General features: G+C 36.7%; 1 protein-coding gene across 1 annotated transcript; it reads right to left on the minus strand.

The window, feature by feature from the left end:
- Positions 1 to 7,669: 7,669 nt before the first annotated feature.
- Positions 7,670 to 15,319, minus strand: LOC112039751 (malate dehydrogenase, cytoplasmic). Its single transcript, XM_065780042.1, has 4 exons — positions 15,235 to 15,319; positions 9,008 to 9,166; positions 8,784 to 8,914; positions 7,670 to 7,894 (listed from the first exon to the last, which is right to left on the minus strand). Exons 1-4 carry the CDS (start codon positions 15,317 to 15,319, stop codon positions 7,670 to 7,672), a joined length of 600 nt encoding a protein of 199 aa, XP_065636114.1.
- Positions 15,320 to 21,689: the final 6,370 nt, after the last annotated feature.

A 21,689-nucleotide genomic window follows, 5' to 3' on the forward strand; every position in this document is an offset into this window, starting at 1 on the left:
TTTGTGGTGTTGTTAATTAGTTACATTTGTGGTATTGTTTCGGTAGAACTAAAATTATTACAGGTTCTTTGTAATAGGATTGTGGTTTTAAAACCTAGGGGAAAAAAAAAATTAACCTATAGCGGCGAGCAAAAAGTGCCGCTAAAGGTCTAAAATTATGTTATAATTAAAGCCCTATAACAACGTTTATAGCCCACTGCTAAAGCTTTATGCATATTACAATGGTCATAATCGCCATTAAAAGGTGCAGATGTTCTGTTTTACATGAAGCCCTACAGCAGTGCTTATCACCCACCGTTAAAGGTTGTCACCTATAGTGGTGCGCATATCTCACTGGTAAAGGTCCCCGAATTCTAACCTCATATGGCGACAGTTTTCTACCTGTTGCAATAAACCAAAACCGCCGCTAAATGGTAGATCTATTGCTGCACTTTTTGTTGCCACCACAATAGATTTATAGCAGCACCGCAATAGTGGCGGGAAGAAGTACCACAATAGCACCCACCGCTAAAGGTCAAAGGTACCTTTAGCAGCGCCTTTTTGGGCTTTAGCGACACTTTTGGCCTGCTGCAATAGTCATTTTTTCTTGTAGTGGGGGTTTATATACTAGTTGTGGAGAAAATATGAATGGAAGGTCATTTAATGTGGGTTGGCAAAGGATAAAAAAGAATCATGAACCTAGACCTTATTTTAGACTTTGGGGAAATCTGATGCATTAAATGTAGAGATTAGTGAGAGTGAGGAGCAAGCAAAATTTGGTTTTCTCGTAGCTACTGTAACAGCCTATAGAGCCAAATTCAAAAAATCATATCTTACTCAATTCTTATTGAAATTGTCTCGTCCTTGTGCTCAAATTAAAGCTCTAGATGTCTAGTTTCTAGGAACATTAACCTCGTTCACAGATTCAAAATATTGTGAGAGATAGCAACAAAATGGTAAGCAGATGTCATTTGTTAGAAAATAATTTCAGCAAAATTAATATTAATTGGTCTCAAATTAGTTTCCAATTAACATTAATAGGCTCCAATCACTCCTATTTCAGACTTAATTAGTTCCAAATTTACCCTAATTAAAAAGATAATTGCACAAATTACTTATTGAATAATTAATGTTTGACTTTCTAATTAATTAAGTATGTGCAACAATACCATAAAATGTAGTCTTAGCCAATCAAATTATGACACGTCATTAATCCCAAATTGATTATAATTATAATCAATTGGAATCAATTGTTCATAATCACACATAGTCGGACTCAATTTGTGATAGTATATCTTGGCCATTAAAACTTGATTTGATGATAACTTTCAATTTGATGGTCCGATTAGGGCTTATGACCAGTCGATTTTATCATTACAACATCAAGATAATTTTGGTGAAATGAGATTAAAGATTTAATGGCCAGAATTAAGATGCATATTCCCAAGATGAAATTACCCTTTTACCCTCATGTGAGGTTAAATGCAGGTTGCAAAATGGGGTGTCAATAGAATACCTCTCATTGACAAAGCTTGAAAAGCGAATGTCAATGTATGAAAAAGACACTTAACTTTGCAATCAATATTTAACTGCGGTGAAAGTATGATGCATGCAGATTGAAATGTAGACCGACATGTAGTGGATCAAAATGTGGACCGAATCTCAAGGGAGATTGCCTATGTACCTCTTAGTGAGAGGATTAGGTCCAAACGTAGTTTATGCATGCAACTTCTTTTTTTTTTTTTTTTTTTTTTTTTTAATTGGGAAAAAAAATGAGTACAAGACATGCTTCCTAACAATCATGGCAAAATGAGGATTTCGGTCGTGCTTTCTAGAGGACCAACAATCTTGAATTTTGGACGTGCTTCCTAGAGGTCCGATGGATTTGAAGTTATTATTCATGCCAACATGTATGGATCTTGTACCTTAGTTCCTGCAAAATAAATATTTCCAGTTAATACTAGAGCTATTTATTGAAAATAATTGGACATACCAGGCTAGTGCCTCTAGTTTGGGACATCTTGCAAGCTTTGATGAATGTTGAGTGTGGATAGCTAACTTGATGTTGCGACCACTGGAGAATATGGAAGGAGATTGCAATCTGCCATTTGTTCTGGAGATCTTTCATTTGAAGCTATGCTCAAGAGATTTTTCCTTGGAAGATTTGAAAATTTTTAATGAAGATTTGTTCATTGAGTTTTTCCTTGAAAAATTGTCTTGGAGATTTATCATTTGGAGCTTTGATTTTGGAGATTTTTCCATTGAAGTTTTCAAAATTTTTAATGAAGATTTGTTCATTGGAGATTTTTCCTATAAAGATTTATTCATTGGAGATTTTTCCTTGAAAAATTGAGATTTTTTTTCCTTGAAGAGTTATCTTGAAGATTAATCCTTTGAACATATGAAAATTTTTAAAGAAGATTTATTCATGGAGATTTCCTTTGAAATATGGAGATTTTTCCTTGAAGATTCATTCTGGTGATTTTTCCATTGCATTTTTGAAAAACTTTAATGAACATTTGTTCATAGGAGATTTTTCCTTGAAAAATAGTTTTGAAGACTTTTCTTTTGATGATTTGAATATTTTTAATGAACATTTATTCATTGGAGATTTTTCCTTTTGAAGATTTGTTCATGGAGATTTTTTCATGATAAAAAAGTGAAGAAGATGAAGATGGACTAGAAATGATGAAGATTTATTCATGAGGCAAGAATGATGATGATTTTTTTTTTTTTTTATATAAAAAAACCTAGATTTTGAATGAAAATAATTTTGGTTGGAAGTTGATGTGGATTGTTGGATAAACCCTTGCTTAATTCCTACAAAAAGGTAATTTCAATTAGCAGTGGAGTTATTCATTGAAATGAATTGGAAGTACTAAGCCAATGCCCCTAGTTTGGGGCATATTCCATTCTTTGATGGAAGCTGAGTTCATTTGATGTTGCGACCCTTGGGGAACATGAAAGAAGATCACGGTCTACCATCCTTGGTTCCTGCAAAATGACTTTCTTTCTCTAGCTTGTTAGAAACCAATTATCATGAAAACATTTTCGGCCATTACCCTTAGTGTGGACATGCTTGCAAAAAAAAAAAAAAAAAAAAAAATGTTGATGTTTCAAATGAAAACATGCTTTCATGCAAGAAGGATAAATCCAAACACAATATAAATAGGCTAACACCCCAAGTTTAAGCATGCTTAATGCAAAACAAATGAGCTTAGCCTAACATGCACCCAAATAATTTTGTCACATTGTTTTGAATTTGTTCCCCAAGGTTGTTTACATGATTGGGATTGGGTCTTTGAAAGGCTGCCTACGTACCTTTCTTGTAGAGAATCAAGTCAAGACGTAGTTCAAGAGAATTGGATTTTGGAAAAGAATCATTTGTTTTTTTTTTTGGGAAATGAGATTTCTTTCTCTCTCTCTCTCTCTCTCTCTCTCTCTGAAATATTATCCTTTTTCCTTTTTATTTTTATTTTTATAAATAAGAGGTGATCATTTGAACTACTATTTTGGTAAACCATGATGTTATGAACCAAACTAATCTCTTTGATTAGGAAGGATTAAGATCATTAAACTTATGTAATCAAATTTTCTTATTTCTTTTGAACACTGTCTGATTAAGTCTCCAAAGGCAATCAAGAAATGAAATGTAATAATATTTCGGAACCACATTGTTGGGAGAAAACAAGGAGAGTGCTCCAAGTTTGAAAGTTCTTTTGAGTCATTTGAGGATTTAAGAATTTGAAATTTTTTTTTTGGCCTTAGACATATCATCTAGTGGGGTTTGACAATTTTAAGTATTTTTCCTTTTTAATTCAAGAGAAAATATTAGTAGTGGTGGAGAAAATATGAATGGAAGGTCATTTAATGAGGGTTGACAAAGGATCAAAAAGAATCATGAACCTAGACCTTATTTTAGACTTAGGGGAAATCTGATGCATTAAATGGAGAGATTGGTGGGAGTGAGGAGCAAGCGAAATTCGGTTTTCCCGTAACTATTGTAACAGCTTGTAGAGCTAAATTCAAAAAATCATATCTTACTTTCTGATCGGAATTGTCTCATTCTTGTGCTCAAATTAAAGCCCTAGATGTCTAGTTTCTGGAAATATTAACCTTATTCAAAGATTCAAAATATTCTGAGAGATATCAACAAAATGGTGAGCAGATGTCATTTGTTAGAAAATAATTTCAGCACAATTAACATTAATAGGTCCTAAATTAGTTTCCAATTAACATTAATAGGCCCCAATCACTCCCATTTTAGACTTAATTAATTCCAAATTTATCATAATTAAAAAAGTAATTGCACAAATTACTCATTAAATAATTAATGTTTAACTATCTAACTAATTAAGTGTGAGGAACCTTACCATAAAATGTAATCCTAACCAATCAAATTATGACACGTCATTAATCCCAAATTGTTTATAATTATAACCAATTGGAATTAATTGTTAACAATCACATATAGTCGGACTCAATTTGTGATAGTGCATCTTGGTCATTAAAACTTGATTTGATGATAACTTTCAATATGATGGTCCGATGAGGGCTTATGACTAGTCGATTTGATCGTTACAACATCAAGATCATTTTGGCAAAATGAGATTAAGGATCTAATGGCAAAAATTAAGATGAATATTCCCAAGGTGAAATTACCCTTTTACTCTACATGTGAGGTTAAATGCAGGTTGCAAAATGGGATGTCAACAACATTATATAAGGAAACCCAATTCCTAAACACTAGATTCCTACGTATAGAGGGATCTAACTCAATTAAAACAATCTCTCTCTCTCTCCCCCCCATATAGACCTATACTTGGTTAAGGTCTCATAGACTTCCTTAGTCTTAGTAGAAAGAAACTTGACCCTATCAACCAAGGGAGAGGTAGAAGAAGAAGAAGTAATGTTTCTATTTGCTTTGGTTTTGAATTTCCTACTAACCTTAGAACCCATGTCTAAAGATTAAACAAAAGACACACAAAAACTAGGGGAAGACTGCATTAGATTGAGTTAGAGACAAAATATCATGAAATTTTTGAAAAACTATATGATGCATGACACTAGTACATAGATGATGCATGATGTAATGCTCTGAAACAATTCAATTTCATATCTATTTTAAAAATTGACCAAGAAAATTAAAAATTTACCAAAAATCCCAATTTTGAAAAACCTAATTATTGACAACAAGTCTTGGTTCTGATAATATATTGTACATAAAAAGACAAATCCACAATTATTGACAAGAAATGTAGAAAAAGTGGCAGGCTTAAGGCATCTTCTCAGTTCTCACTTAAATAATTTATGTTAAATGACCATCTAGTCTAGTCAAATGAAAAGAAAAACGAAGACGTATTCTTGGTGCCCAGGGTTTTTTTTTTTTTTTTTTTTTTTTTTTGTTGAGAAAATGGTGCCCAAGTTAATCAGAATCTTATTTAGCTGTTGTTGTTGTTGTTGTTGAGAAAATGGTGCCCAAGTTAATCAGAATCTTATTTAGCAGTTTTTAACAATCAACCCATTGACCGTTTGTCCATTCACACGTACTTGACATGTAGTCCATGAATACATTTAATCTGCCTTTGTCGTATCATATGTCCCACAAACCACGTGCTCTTCGTTACAAGGGAGCATATCATATTTCAAGCTTATACATTCACTATCTCGCAACATATTTTATTGTGTATGAGCCTCACATGTTGTAAGATAGTTAGGTATATACAGCTAAAATATAATATAATTTTGCTCTTGTTAGACAGGATAAAATATAGAGATAACAAAAAAAAAAAAAAAAAATAATTGACTATAAATTTGATACTAGATAAATGTGGCAGATTATTGAGATTATTGAGAGACAGGTAAAAGAGTGATGTTAATAATGGATTCAGGTGAAAACTAGTAGAAGCTTACCAACTTAAGTAGTGTGAAAATATTGTCAAATGCTTTGTGTATGTAATAGTATTATCAAATGCTTTGTGGATATGTTGAAAAACATTTGTTCTTTGACAGGAATAATGAAATTGAGTTTCGACTCTGTAATTTGTATACATTCAATGGGGGAGCCACGTTGAAGTAGGAGCTATGGTCTCCCAAAATTTTGAAAAATTTTCAATACTATATAATATGTGTATATATATATATATANGAGACGGATGAGGATAGTATCTGGAATTTGGTAGTTATCCCTAAGTGTAGTGAAGTGGTTCTCCTTGATTGTACATGTGAAGTCATTCACCGTCCACTCTCTAAGCATAATGAACTCCCTTGGTCCACCAGCTATGACGGGTCCTACTTGTTCCTCGCCATCAGAACCTTCCCCTGGTTCATCCAACTCCGTATCCTCATCTGTTGAGGACGGAGAAGAGGTGGACGTACTCCTCTCTTCGCTCTGACTCTCTTGGTCTTTATGACCTGACGGGTACACCTCTTCGTAGTTTGCCCCGTCACGGACAATCGACTGATTACTTGACGCACTAGACATTTCCTACAATTAACGACAAAACCTAAGACTTTGACGGGTCTAAGAATGGATAACGGAAGTAAAATTCTGAACTGAAAAAATTAAAACGACGGGAAAATATGTGATGGTGCACTTACCAGTCAATGCGTGAACGGACGAAAGTTGATTGGGACGGTGCTTCACTCGGACGGGTGTTCTGACAGATACGACGGGTCGCGCTCTGACAATTGATTTTTTAGATGAAAGTAAAAAATGAAAGTCGGATGCATGATATTTATAGGAAAAAGTGCACGGAAGACGAAGCGACGTATCGATATTATACAATGGCCTCTAGGAAAGTGACGCGTGTCACAAGCATTAATGCATTTCAGACCTTGTCGACGGTGTTAACAACTGACGGGTTACCTTGTAACCGTCATCTATAAATGTAACTTGAAGACGACCACAAACCTCTCGACCGTCAGATAGGTATCGTCACCCTTATAAATTATTTGAAAATGACGACCCCAGATCTCTCAACCGTCATCCCCATTTGATGATTACTTTCACCCCAAGTATCCTCCCACAAAGCATGACGGATACATAGGGTGAAGGGGGCAACTGAAGAGGCTAAATTTGGGCTTGGTGTGGGCCTGACGGTTATCTGCTGAATTCCAGTAATGGACGGGCCCGTTATTGCTAGGTATGTTGTTGAGAGTCGAGTAGGAGGCGTCAGCGGGTCCAAGGCCCATGAGGAAGGCAGAAGGACCTTTCCATGTCATAATTGCAGCACCCTTCCTAGAGTCCTATAAGGAAAGGATTACACCTTCCACGCTCATGAGGACTTTGTTTGCCGCTACATTAATGGAGAATCTTCTCTATTAGGAAGGAGACTTGTCCATCACGTTTAGGGTTCCTAGAGAGAATTTCTACAAGGAAAGACTTCGACTCCAAGTAAGAGAGGTCAACTTTCGACTACTATAAAAGCGCCAATACTCTCATAAATCAAGGTACGCATAATTAACCCTCTCTAGCACTCTGGAGTTGTAAAAGATTCTAACTTGACCTTCGGAGGGTATTTGGCCGGCACCACACCGGTGCTCTCTGTTTAGGTCTTTCTCCTTGCTTGTGTTGTGCAGGTTGCATTAAAAGCGTGCGAGTACGTGTGGCTCATTGGTGGTTTTTTCGGCATCATCATTAGCCTACACCCATTATAGATCAACAGATCTGGCCTTAGTATCATATAAATTAAGTACCAGCAATAGTGAATAAGAGAAGGGCAAAATAATTCATACTTTTTGGCCAATCTGCTAGTGTCGGGTCCTCCCAAGCTTGGCCAACAGCTTTGTGAGGAACTACTTTCTTCTTGGTTTCTGCCTTGTGCTCAATCTCACTACTTGCAACGGCAGCCTTTACACTCTCAAATGCTTCTGGTGTAATCGTTTTTGCATCCCTTTGAAACAAATGTTGTGCCTATTCAAATACAGCACTTTTAATTATAAAAATATAATATTTATTTATAAAGTAAAGAAAAAACAAAGATCAGAAACCATTTAATTTGATTTTGGGTAGAAATAAACTCAAAGACCCATCCGCACGATTTAATTCTCCTTTTCTTTCAGTTACAGACAGATTGGTGCTCTTCCCAATCATTAAAAAAAAAAACTGATTTCATGTCACAAAGGTGGAGAATGGTGGTTTGGGGAGCGGTTTGGCTGTGGTCTTTGTTTGGAAGAAGGAGAAGGGGAACTGTGGAGGAAGGTGAAGGGTTTGCATTTTGTCTCTCAAAAGTGGAGATCGGTGGTTTGGGGAGCGGGTTTAGCCGTGAGTCTTTGTTTTGGAGGGAAAAAAATCTATGACAATTAACAATATATATATATATATATCAAACAGAATGACAGCCAGTGCAGAGTTCCAAACCCATAGATTTATCTAAGTTTGTGCACAAACTCAATTATATAGATACATAGCTAAAACTACAAATACAAAACAAAGTCAATAGACTCAGGAATACCCCCCAAGTTTGAGATAACCAAGAAACTTAAATATGCAATCACATTCCAATTTCAAATTCTTTCTAAAAACATATTACGAATAAATATGCAAGAAACAATACAGAATAAAGGAAAGGTAAATGCCTAACTGTTCATGTAACCCCTCTTTAATCATGTTCAGCTACAAACATGAAGAAAAAAAAATGCAATCACCTACAACAAAAATGAAATAAAATAGAATACCATAGAAAAATCTTAGTCGAAATAACTATTAGGATATGTTGTAATCAGAACATATGTAGAAATAACTATTAAGAATTTACAAAACATTAACGAATTAGTAAAACTATTAGGATATGTTCTTTAACCTTGTAAATGGACACATTTGTAGACAACATATCCTTCCTTAACGTAATTTCCTTCCGTGGGTATCCACCAAGCATAACAGCAATATTTACATCTTTACACACTTCAACAATGTCTGTGGTAGCAACCACACCTACTGAATCATATTCATGACATGAGTTAAGAAACCTAAGGGAAGAGAATAATTCTACCTACCTAGAATTAGCTCTCAAGATAAGGGACATACCTTTCAGAAGAGGAAAGGCAGCAGCAGTCATTTCCCTTCTTATCCCATTCAAGGATTCAGCTGCCTGTTCAATATCAAGCAAGTGCAGAATCACAGGCTGATCAGGACCCAGCATGATTCCCCTTGCAATCATAGGAACAATGGCATAATCTATTTGCCCTATTGAACAAAATCAAAATTTTGAGCTACAGATACAAAAACTATATATTATCATGTCTAGAAGAAAGAATCGCCAACCTATACAATTGAAAATCATCTACACCTGTTCCTTAACATAATTATTGACATGCAACAACAGTCATATTGTTGTAAATCAAGCTTTTCCTTCAATTTTCATTCTTTCCAATCATTTGGTTAAAAGAAGTACAATGCATGTTGTTGGGAAATTTAGACCCCGGTTGATAGAATTAATAAGTTTTAAATCCAAGTTAGTAATTAGATTTATTATGAATAAAACTTGTTAAAACAAAAAAACATCAATATCATGTCAAAATCATGTGCAACAGAAAAATGAATAAGACAAGATATGATGACCCAAAAAAACCAATGAAACAAATTAGTTTCACAATAAAAAATTTGGAAGGAAACCTTCCCGAAAAGCAATCCACTATAGTAAAGAGAAGTTTCAGATCTAGTACAAAATTTTTGTCCCTAGACTTTACAATCCCATAGATGAACTTACAGCAGAAACCTTCTACCGCTTCAGAACCTCTGAACTCTTCAATATATGAACGCCACTCTTTTGATGCACGGATCCCAGTACGTGACTAACCAAAGATGCACAGCTCCTAGTACGTAACTAATACACCAACTTGAAGAAAATTGTTGGCTACAAAGTTCTTCACTTCGTCAACAATGAAGATCAAAAATAGGGGTGGCAAAATCTGACACGACCCGCGAACCCGACACGACTAACCCGTTTATAAACAGGTCATGGGTTGAGGTTAAACGGGTTCGGGTCATATTCGGGTTGACACGGCTAAACCGTTTATTAAACGGGTTGTGTTCGTGTTCAACATGTTTAACCCGTTTGACCCGATTAGCTTATAAAATTAATTTTACCATTTTACCCTTATAACCTAGGTATATAAGCTTAGATATTTGGTCTTCCCCTCAAGCCAGTCACCAGACCTCATGCCTCTCTCAAATCTCAATCCCAATCTCATGTCTCTTCGTTTTCGTCGTCAATCTTTACTCAGTATCTAACTCTTCTTCTTCTCTTCAAAACTCCAACCGCTCCTCTTTCATCTACACTACACTACAGATACAGATCTACAGATTACTTTAGACAGAAGCTTCTATACACACAGGTGAGAGACTACTCTCCTTTCATTTCCAATGGTGATTAAGTTCAGTTCCAATTTCCATTTCACTCTTTATTTCATATTTCTTCATTTCTATTTTACTCAGATTTCTTTTATTTTTTGTTTTGAATATTCTAATCTAGTTGTTCGATCTGTTCCTGTTGTATATCTAGGTTTTTATGTTTCAAACTAGCTTCTATTTGTTTTCATGTTTTTTCTTATGATGTCTTGGGTTTTGATCTATTCTATATCACTGTTATCATAAGTCAATATTTACAAATTACTTTAGACACAGTTTTTTATTCAATAATTCCAAACTTTGTCAGTGTTTCTGAAATTGCATAAACACCAGGAAATGATTTTTTTTTTTAAATTGATTTGTCAAATTAATAATTACTTTTAAATAAAAGTAGAGCTTTTTGTTTTCTTTTTTTTTTTTTTTTTTTTTTTTGATTGAATATTTTTGTTGATATAATGGTTTAAGAGAGATTCTGGGTTGTTGGTTTTGTTATTTGTAATGCAGAGTCAGGTGTGGTGACCTAGTAGGCTTTTCTAGATGGTTGGACTTGGATTTTGCCATAAAGGATATTTTGATATGCCATGTAATCATTTTGGTTTTTTATTCCCTTAATCTGTAATGTCTTTTAGTTTTTGATATGGAACTTGGATGCGATGTAATAATCTTGGTTTTTTATTATGGAACTTTGACATATTATTGAATTTGATAGTATGGAGGGTGGAACCTTTTGGACTAGTAATTTTATTTTGAAGGAATGAAAGAATTATTTGATTTTGTTATTATTTGAATTTTTATTACTTGATTTATGGTTGAATTATAATTTTAAATATATGGAAGTTGATAACAGGTTATTCGGGTTAAGGTTAATTAAACAAGTTGTTCAGGTCATAATCAAACAGGTTGTTAACAGGTTATTTTTGTTGACTTTAACATGACCTACAAATTAAACAGGTTAAACGTGTCGTGTCGGGTTACCCGTTTAATAAACAGGTCGTGTTAGGGTTAAGGAGTCCTGACCTGTTTACTAAACAGGTCGGGTTCGTGTTAACCATATAACATAATACTTAGAGCTCAACCTGACACGAACCCGACACGTGAACACGAATTGCCACCCCTAATCAAAAAGCACTTGGTTACAAAACCCTAAGGCGCAAAGGCGCAATAGCTTATTTCAGAGAGAATAAGGTATCGGTCACCTTTTGCATATGTTCTCCTTGTGATGCCTCTAAAATAAGTCTTATATAGGTCTAAGGTTGTGAGAAAAAAAACCCTACACATACATATCAGCATGGGCCGAAAATCAGATCTGGAAATCTGAATTTCGTAATTCTCGATAGATACCTCGATAGATAGCTATCTGTCGAGACCTGTTGCTCGATCGATCCACTAGCTATCAAGAAGCTATCCAGAGGACAGGAGCTTTCTCGATCGATCCACCAATTGTCGAGAGGTGTCGTATAACGACCCCGCCCCAACTGTGTAGATATTATCTGCTTTGGGACCCATACCCCTCACGGTTTTGTTCTTTCCCAAGTTGCGCTGGGGAAAAGGCCTCTACACATTGAAGGGAGGTCATTCCTTATAAACACATTCTCATGTGCTTCCCTAGGCGATGTGGGATTCCATGAAATATAAGACCCCCCTTTTTGGGTCACTACAATCCACCCCCCTTACTAGCACACACGTCCTCGCGTGTGGGACCCACACTTCCGACTAGGGCATGGCTCTGATACTATCTGTAATGATCCCGCCCCAACTGTGTAGATATTGTCCGCTTTGGGACTCATACCCTCACAGTTTTATTCTTCCCCAGTGCATAACGACCCCGCCCCAACTGTGTAGATATTGTCCTCTTTGAGACCCATACCCCTCACAGTTTTGTTATTTCCCAAGTTGCGCTGGGGAAAAGGCCTCTACACATTAAAGGAAGGTTATTTTTTATAAACACATTTCCATGTGCTTCCCTAGGCGATGTGGGATTCCATGGAATGCAAGACCCCCCTTTTTGGGTCACTACAATCCACCCCCCTTACGAGCACACGCGTGGTAGTGGTAGAGGTGTGCCTTGCACTTAGGTGTTGGCAACAAAACCGTGTGGGATATGTGGCGGGACGTTGCGAAGCATGCCACCCAAAGGGTCGGACGTTGCAAGCATGCCCAAAGCCTGTCCAAAGCGGACAATATCTACACAGTTGGGCCGGGGTCATTACATGTCGAGATCGCGATAAGAAACAGCTGAAGAGCTCGATAGATAGCCTAGCTGTCGAGAGGTGTCGAGCAGCTATCGAGATTTAAAAAATCAGCACTTCTTCACTTGTTTCTTAGACAAATTTGCATGGCTTCAATACTAGACTTGAACTCTTGTTCCTTGAAATATTAAATACATCCTAGATCCACCCAAATACAAGTAAAGTGCGTTTTGTCAAAGGATTAACCAACTACATAAAATAGTGACATATGTTCCTATCAAGTGAATCACATATGTCCTAACACATGTATTAAAAGATTGGTTATGAGGTTAAAAGATTCCACTGCCAACACTAACAGAGAACAAACACCTGAGAGTATAGCTCTCCTAGGCATTCTATCAAACACCTGTTAGGAATCTCAAATGACTATAGTAACCAACCCCTACCTTCAAAACAAAAATAAAATTCCCACAAAAACACAAATATTTCAGTCATGTAGCAATATGCAACAATACCCACAAAAAGAAATTTTGATTTTTGGGGTTATACCATCCTCCTTTCCTTTCATCCTAATAATTCCAATTCTCCAACACTAGCAACCACGAACGGTTAAATAAATTAAAAAAAAAATCTCAAGAAAAACCCAAAACCTGCTTTAGAGACTGCATTAGAGTTTTTGGATTGCTCATAGCTTCCTTGACAACACCGGCCGCATGTGAGTTTTGGGTTTTTGGGTTTTGATTTTGGGGAAGGAGAGGGTTTTGACTTTCAGGGAAGAAGATGGTTGCATGAAAGAATCTGAAAAGAGAGTGGAAGGCATCAGGTATTTTGGGAGAAAAAAAGAGTACCAGATTTAGGAAAAAAAAAAAATATATATATATATATATATTACTGGTAGCGGTTTAGGCTACCTGATGTTGGTGAGCAACTAGCTTGCCAGTGGATGATAGTCTAACACTCCGACGATTCTCTCTCAATCTCATTTTTTTTGTCTCTGTTCTGAGGAAGAAGATGTCTGTTGGTTTGTGGGTATGGTGGGTTTTGATTATGGAATCTGTGGGTATGGTGGTGGTGTCTTGGTTTGTCGTGGGTCTGATCGAGGAGGAGCTAGTAGAGGAAGGCAGGGCATGCATTTTGGTGAAAGAAAAGGCAAAGCACCGTGAAAGAGTTTTGGTGAAAGAAAGGGTAGAGCATCGTGAAAGAGAAGGCAGAGCATTGGGTTCGGGTTTTAGAAAAGTTTTATTATGCTTTTTTTTTTTTTTTAATATTGTGCTGACATGGAAAATTGTGGGAGATTTAGAAGCTTCAGTTTTATATATATATTAGTTATAGGCCGTACGTTGCACGGTTTTATGCAAAAGCTTATAAAATAAATGTATAAATAATTATATATTTTAATAAACTCAATAAAGAAAAAAGAAAAAATTATCAAGTGTAAATAATTATCTCGCTAAAATAAGGGGTAAGATTTCTTCCTAAAACTAAATTGATAATTCCAAATTGAATTTTAAATTGTTAATTATTTTTTAAAAAAGTACTAAACAATTGATAAATCAAATTAATATAATCTTGATAATATTATAAATTAAAATTAAAGTTGATAGTTCAAGAATACACATGTAGAACATCTTGATAATTTGATGTAACATAAAAATCAAATAAGAAAATTGTCAAATTAATCTATTAATTCTAACCATATTTAATCATTAATTCTAAGACCCTAACCCTAAGCATATAAATTAGATCAAAGCTAAGAAAATTAGTTTAAACAAAATGCAACCAATACACAAAACCTAATCAATTAATAAAAACAAAATTCAAAAACAAAGAAGGAGCCTTTAGAAACTTGACAATGTTTTTGAATGTTTTGAATTCATTAATTAAATCACATGAAGACAAAAAAAAACAAAAAAAAAAAAAACCCAATAATAACACTAAAGAAAATAAACAAAATGAAAATAATAATAATAATAATAATAATAAAAGAAGAAAGAATGCATACCTACACTGTCATGGGATTTAGGCATTCACATATTGAAATAAGTTTCACTCCAAAAATGATATATAGGGTTATATATATTGGTAGAGTTCCATTTGAAATATAATTCATTTAAATCTTATTGAAATTAAAGATATATAATCAATGTGTTTGTTTTATCCCATGAAAATTGGAATTAAAAAAGGTCATATGAATAGAATAAAAAAAAAAAAAAAAAAAAAAGGAGTTGATTCAACATAAATTCCTTAAATGTTACGTAACGTAAGTTCAACTGGTAAAGTCTCTGATGGTTGAATAAGAGATCTGGGGTTCAATCCCCGCCTACACTAAAAACTGATTGATATCTTGGTCTGATGATAAAGAGCATCATCAGGAGCGAACGCCATAAGTTGAAACTCTCTCAAAAAATTTTAAAAAAAACATATAAGGAATTTTGATATATATATATATATATATTTTAAATGTCATCAACGTAGAAATTATCAAATTAATGGAGATATATTCTTTTTTTGGAATAGATAGTGTGGGGCCAAATAATCCCACGGCCCAGCCCACTTCATTCCTGGGCCGAAGGCCCGAGCCGAGGAGACATCCAAGTTCGAGGACGACCTCATCATCGGACGTCCGAAAGTTAGGAGAACATGCTCGTAACGAGCAGTCACCTCCACATTAAATGTGCCTGACAATCGCCCTGGCCGCGTTAATGAGGAAAAGACCCTGCGCCAGCGTTGCCTCGATCGCCGCAACTCCCAAAGAGACTGGGAAGTCGACTGATGGGACAAGCACCTGAGCGAAGGTCATGATCACTCAACAGGTGTAGGGCTAGGATTGATTGGGCAAGGGGTATATAATGTAAGGGAATCCCTCCTGCGTGGGGGACGGAAAAAAGAACGAAAAAAGGACAAAAAAAAGAGACGAAGAAAAAGGAAGAAAAGAAGAACTAAAGGAAAAGAGAGAAAAGAGGGCAAGAGCCTCCTCGGCCCATGGCCGAAGAGCCCATCCCCATTGTAAACAGTGTTAAGTCTATTTGCTTAAATAAAAGAGACCGGAGTTCACGCCGCCAGAGCGCCGGCCGGTGCCTAGACTTTCGACCCACTCTCTATAAATTCATTGCGGGGTTCGTTGGGCTTTTGACCCGTGTCCATTGGGCTTGGGCAGCCAAAAACCCAGTCCCCACAATTGGCGCCGTCTGTGGGAAGGATTAGTGCACTGGTTGGCGCAACAGGCGACTGTTCTAAACAACCATTCCATGGAAGATCGGCGGTGATGCAAAAAAAAAATTAATTATAAAAAAGAAGAGCGTTGCAGAAAGATAAAAGCTCAAGACAGAAAATTCAAAAAAAAAAAATAGAGACTTTATATTATTTCATAAAAAAAAGATTACAGATTACAATCAGAGGCTCAGGCAGGCATGTTTTACAACTATTCCTAACAGCTAGTCCTACAATCAGAGGCCCAGGCGGACCCGTCCTAAAACTAGCTAGAGGGAAGTGTCAACCCGTGCTCTTATTGGCATCAAGAGAATGGGAGAACTTGACAATAAGCGGGCTGAAAGGGGCTGGGGCTAGCTCGTTCCAAGGCCATCAACGACTCCTTTCTCGGAGCGGCGGAGCTTGAACAAAGCGAGGAGCAGATACAGGGGCTCCGGGACGCCCTCCCCATGATGTTCCCTTGATTCTCTCCAACCCCCACGAGCGCTGGCCATTGGTGACGGCAACACTCGGGCACCGCCCATGATGTGAGTTCGCATGTCTCCTCCGTCGGGGGTGCGCTCGGAGGAGAGATGTTAGGTACTTCAACGACATCCCTCCGGGCCAGCGTGCATGGCGCCATCGGGGTTACGCCTAGACTCTGCCGCACAGGAAGCCCAGTGGGGGCTGCGGCCACCACGGCCCTTGGCACGGATGTCCTCACACCCGCCCAAAGCCGCCTCATACCAACTAACTCCGGTCACAATTCCGGCGGGGTTATTAAAGGGGCTTGGGAAGCTAGGAGGGTGTGTTCTTTCTGTTTGTGTTGGGAAGCTCATGGAGTATGAGGAAATCATCCCCCAGAAGGCCTTATATAGAGGGATAGGGTTGGTGAGAATTAATTCACGCAGAGCCCAAAAAGAGGGTTACCGAAGCGTTGGATAATAATGAAGCCATCAATTCACGAGGCCATTAATGAAGGCGCGTCTCGCGCACCGAAGCGTCAGGCGCGGAATACGAACGGCCAAGGGACGCTTCGCAAATGACAGAGATGAGGGCTCGAGATGGAGATGAGATCAATGCCACATGCAAGATCGTGAGCCTTCCGAAGGAGGAATCGTCCCCAGTAAAGCAAACCGAGGACGAACCCCTATTTCCAGATGCCAAGCGTTAGACAGAACCAAGGCACTGCATAACCAATTAGCAACTGTACCTAGGTCTTGCATGGTCCTCGGACTCAAGCCTACAGGGAGCTAACCACTTAGCAACTGTACCTAGGTCTTGCATGGTCCTCGGACTCAAGCCTACGGGGAGCTAACCAATTAGCAACTGTACCTAGGTCTTGCATGGTCCTCGGACTCAAGCCTACGGGGAGCTAACCACTTAGCAACTGTACCTAGGTCTTGCATGGTCCTCGGACTCAAGCCTACGGGGAGCTAACCAATTAGCAACTGTAACTAGGTCTTGCATGGTCCTCGGACTCAAGCCTACGGGGAGCTAACCAATTAGCAACTGTACCTAGGTCTTGCATAAGGATGAGTAGCTCTCTCTCTAAAAGATGGGTGTGTGTGTTGTTGAAAATCTATTTAAGGTTTTTCTCTCTGAATGACCTCTCTTACATTTGTGGGAAATTAGGTATATATAGTATGGGTGAAGGGTAAAAAGTCACTCTTAAAAATCCTCTGAGCAGAATGTTTTGTGACTACCTCGCACAAACACCTTACCTGTGTACACTCACGAAACTGACAGTCTGGCACGATTTTTCAGCTTCCAATCTTGCCCTTTTCATAGGAACCCTTCTCGCAAACTTCTCGTGAGCTAGTCGCGAAATACACTGATCTTCATTTAAGATTGAGTCTTCACCAACTTAATACTAAATCCAATACAATAAAATCTCACAAAATATAAGGAACAAAGTTAAAGCAATTACAACACTTTTTGTTATGGAATAAAGCCAACATAAAACATAGTTGTAAATCATAACTTTACAATTTCTTATCCTAGATATGAAATATTAATCTTGATATGAAACATTAAATTACATCATAAAAAATAGAAATCAAACTTAAGTTTAAAATAAAATGAAGAATTAAATCTTTAACATCCTCAACTATCCATAAAATGTATGAAACACAAATTTAAAGAACTATTTAATCAATATTTCAAATAAATTGACAAACAACTTTAAAGTGTTTTTTTGCATCTTCTTTCTTTGTTGCTTCATAGTGGTTTTTGGTATCAATGCCTCACACTTGAACACATTTATGTATAAATGTGTAGAACCTGCCAACCTGTGCATAATTTTTTTTTTGTGGGAAGGAACCTGTGCAGAACCTGATTCAGAAGATATGAATATCAATTACTTCGGTGCATATGACAAAATGATACATGTTCACTGCTTTAAACCTGAAAGCTCGAAAACGTGTTGAAAAACACAAGAGCTGTTTAGACCCCCGATTAAAATTACGGCTCGATAGATTTTACACAACTTTAATATAAAGTGCGGAATAGTGTAAAAGCGAGCGGATGAACAATATAGCTACTCTAATCCATAAACTAAACAACACAGCAGTGTAATGGAATATAAAAGAGTAGGAAAGAGAGATGCAAATACAGAAAACACCAAGACGTGTTTTCGAAGAGGAAACCGAAGAACTCGGTGAAAAACCTCTCCGCCGCCCTCCAAGCGGAAATCGATCCACTAGACAATCAGTTGGGATACATGAGTAAGCAAGAGACCTCCAAGCCTAATCTACCCGATGTACCTAAGCCTCCAAGCTCCTACTCCAACAAGGCTTCTCGGAACCGTGTCTTGTCTTAGTTATCCGGATCCCGCAACAAGCTCCATGTTGCATCTGCCATTCCAGACTTCTTCCAATACTTCCCAGCAGCACCAAAACGTCACAGAACACTCTCAAAAGGTGTGGTAAGTGTTGGGCTATCAACCTCTCAATGGTGTGGAAATGGAGAGGGAAGGGTTAAGGAGATACCACAAGCAAGTGTATAGAGAAAGGTGGGGATGACAATCTCTAATTACAAATGTGTTTGGCTAGGGTTTTCTCTCTGAAGCATTCCTCAACATTTGTGGGTAATGGGAGTTTATATAGGATAGGTGCAAAATGTGTGAGTCAGTCAGTACAGGCTGGTAGAATAGCATGTCTCGCAGGTGTCTCGCGGGAAGGCCTTACCCGCGAGATACTCGCGAGAGACAGCTGTCTCCATCTGTCATGACTCTTCGCATTCCAGCACGTGCAGGGCACATGCTTCACTTCGCGGGAAGCTTAGTCGCGAGATACCCGGGAGATTCCATCAGCTTCCAAATTGCTTGAGTCTTCACACACTCTCTATCACACACCCCTTACAACAATTCTCACAAAAAATACAGGGTATAAACAATTGATAGTAATTACAATCAAATTTGGCACGGAATAAAAGCCAACAAAACACATAGTTGTAAATCACAACTTTACAAAACCGATAGTATAAAATATATTTTCTACAACCAAAACTAAAAGGGAAAACCATGAACTACTGCATAAACTAAAAGACAGTACCAAGATTTTTACTTGATGGGTGATAAAAGCCAATCCTATCAGGTCTTATATGCATGGACTCTAATCAGCCATGCTTTTATCAAGTAGCTATGAACTTTGCAGGCCCAAGGGTAGGCTTTATTGAGTATAGCACATACACGACAAACTGAATTAGTGAAAAAACCTTCAACTAATCCAAGTTCAATCAAACATAAACTCTACCAATTTATATAAAATAAAAAATCAGACATAGTAACTTCATTTTTTTGCTTAGCATCAAGACAAAAAAAATTACTATTAAATTCCCATGTTACTATCATAGTATCATCATAGAAGAATCAGACCAAATGTTATAAAAGGATAACATAAGTAAGACCTGGTAAGCTGAAGGAATTGAGTTTTATAAAAAATTTGTAAAAAAAAAATCAGTTAGAAAATTATGAATATTAGCCTACACCCATTATAGATCAACAGATCTGGCCTTAGTGTCATATAAATTTAGTACCAACACAGAGTGAATAAGAGAAGGGCAAAATAATTCATACCTTTTGGCCAATCTGCTAGTGTCGAGTCCTCTCAAGCTTGGCCAGCAACTTTGCAAGGAACTACTTTCTTGGTTTTTGCTTTGTGCTCAATCTCATTGCTTGCAAGGGCAGCCTTTACACTCTCAAGTGCTTCTGGTATAATTGTTTATGCATCCCTTTGAAACAATTGTTGTGCTTGTTCAAATACAGCACTTTTAATTATAATTAAAAATATAATATTTATTTATAAAGTAAAGAAAAAACAAAGATCAGAAACCATTTAATTTGATTTTGGGTAGAAATAAACTCAAAGACCCATCCGCACAATTTAATTCTCCTTTTCTTTTGGTTACAGACAAATTGGTGCTCTTCCCAATCATTAAAAAAAATTGATTTCATGTCACAAAGGTGGAGAATGGTGGTTTGGGGAGCGGGTTTGGCTATGGGTCTTTGTTTTGGAAGAAGGAGAAGGGAACGGTGGAGGAAGGTGAAGGGGTTTGCATTTTGTCTCTCAAAAGTGGAGATTGGTGGTTTGGGAGAGAGTTTAGCCATGAGTCTTGGTTTTGGAGGTAAAAAAACATCTATTACAGTTAACAATATCAAAATTTTATATATATATATATATCAAACAGAATGACAGTTAGTGCAGAGTTCCAAACCCAAAGATTTATCTAAGTTTGTGCACAAACTCAATTATACAAATACAGAGCTAAAACTACAAATAAAAAACAAAGTCAATAGATTTAGGAATACCCCAAGTTTGAGATAACCAAGAAACTTAAATATGCAATCACATTCCAATTTCAAATTCTTTCTAGAAACATATTACCAATAAATATGCAAGAAACAGTACAGAATAAAGGAAAGGTAAATATCTGATTGTTCATGTAACCCCTCCTTAATCATGTTCAACTACAAACATGAAGAAGAAGAAAAATGCAAGCACCTGCAACAAAAATGAAACGAAATAGAATAACATACAAAAATCTTAGTAGAAATAACTATTAGGATATGTTGTAATCAGAACATATGTAGAAATAACTATTAAGAATTTACAAAACATTGACGAATTAGTAAAAACTATTAGGATATGTTCTTAAACCTTGTAAATAGAAACATTTGTAGACAACATATCCTTCCTTAACATAATTTCCTTCCGTGGGTATCCACCAAGCATAACGGCAATATTGACATCTTTACACACTTCAACAATGTCTGTGGTAGCAACCACACCTATTGAACCATATTCATGACATGAGTTAAGAAACCTAAGGGAAGAGAATAATTCTACCTACCTAGAATTAGCTATCAAGATAAGGGACATACCTTTCAGAGAGGAAAGGCAACAACAATCATTTCCATTCGTATCCCATTCAAGAATTTAGCTGCCTGTTCAATATCAAGCAAGTGCATAATCACAGGCTGATCAGGACCCAGCATGATTCCCCTTGCAATCATAGGAACAATGGCATAATCTATTTGCCCTGTTGAACAAAATCAAATTTTTGAGCTACAAATACAAAAACTATATATTATCATGTCTAGAAGAAAGAATTGCCAACCTATACAATTGAAAATCATCTACACCTGTTCCTTAACATAATTACTGACATGCAACAACAGTCATATTGAATAAATCAAGCTTTTCTTTAAATTTTATTCATTCCTACCGTTTGGTTAAAAGAAGTACAATGCATGTATTAAAAGACTGGTTATGAGGTTAAAAGATTCCACTACCAACACTAACAGAGAACAAACACCTGAGAGTATAGCTCTCCTAGGCATTCTATCAAACACCTATTACGAATCTCAAACAGCTGTAGTAACCAACCCAACCTTCAAAACAAAAATAAAATTCTCACAAAAACACAAATATTTCAGTCATGTAGCAATATGCAACAATAACCACAAAAAAAGAAATTTA

Source organism: Quercus suber, unplaced genomic scaffold (genome assembly GCF_002906115.3).
Source record: "Quercus suber isolate HL8 unplaced genomic scaffold, Cork oak 2.0 scaffold_223, whole genome shotgun sequence".
Classification (NCBI taxonomy): domain Eukaryota; kingdom Viridiplantae; phylum Streptophyta; class Magnoliopsida; order Fagales; family Fagaceae; genus Quercus; species Quercus suber.

Coding starts and splice junctions, on each gene's coding strand:
- LOC112039751 (XM_065780042.1), bottom strand. CDS start 15,319: ATGACCTTCGCTCAGGTGCTTGTCCCATCAGTCGACTTCCCAGTCTCT. Junction 8,915..9,007: donor TGCCTTTCCTCTTCTGAAAG/GTATGTCCCTTA, acceptor ATGATTCAGTAG/GTGTGGTTGCTACCACAGAC. Junction 7,895..8,783: donor CAAATGTGTCCATTTACAAG/GTTAAAGAACAT, acceptor GTATTTGAATAG/GCACAACATTTGTTTCAAAG.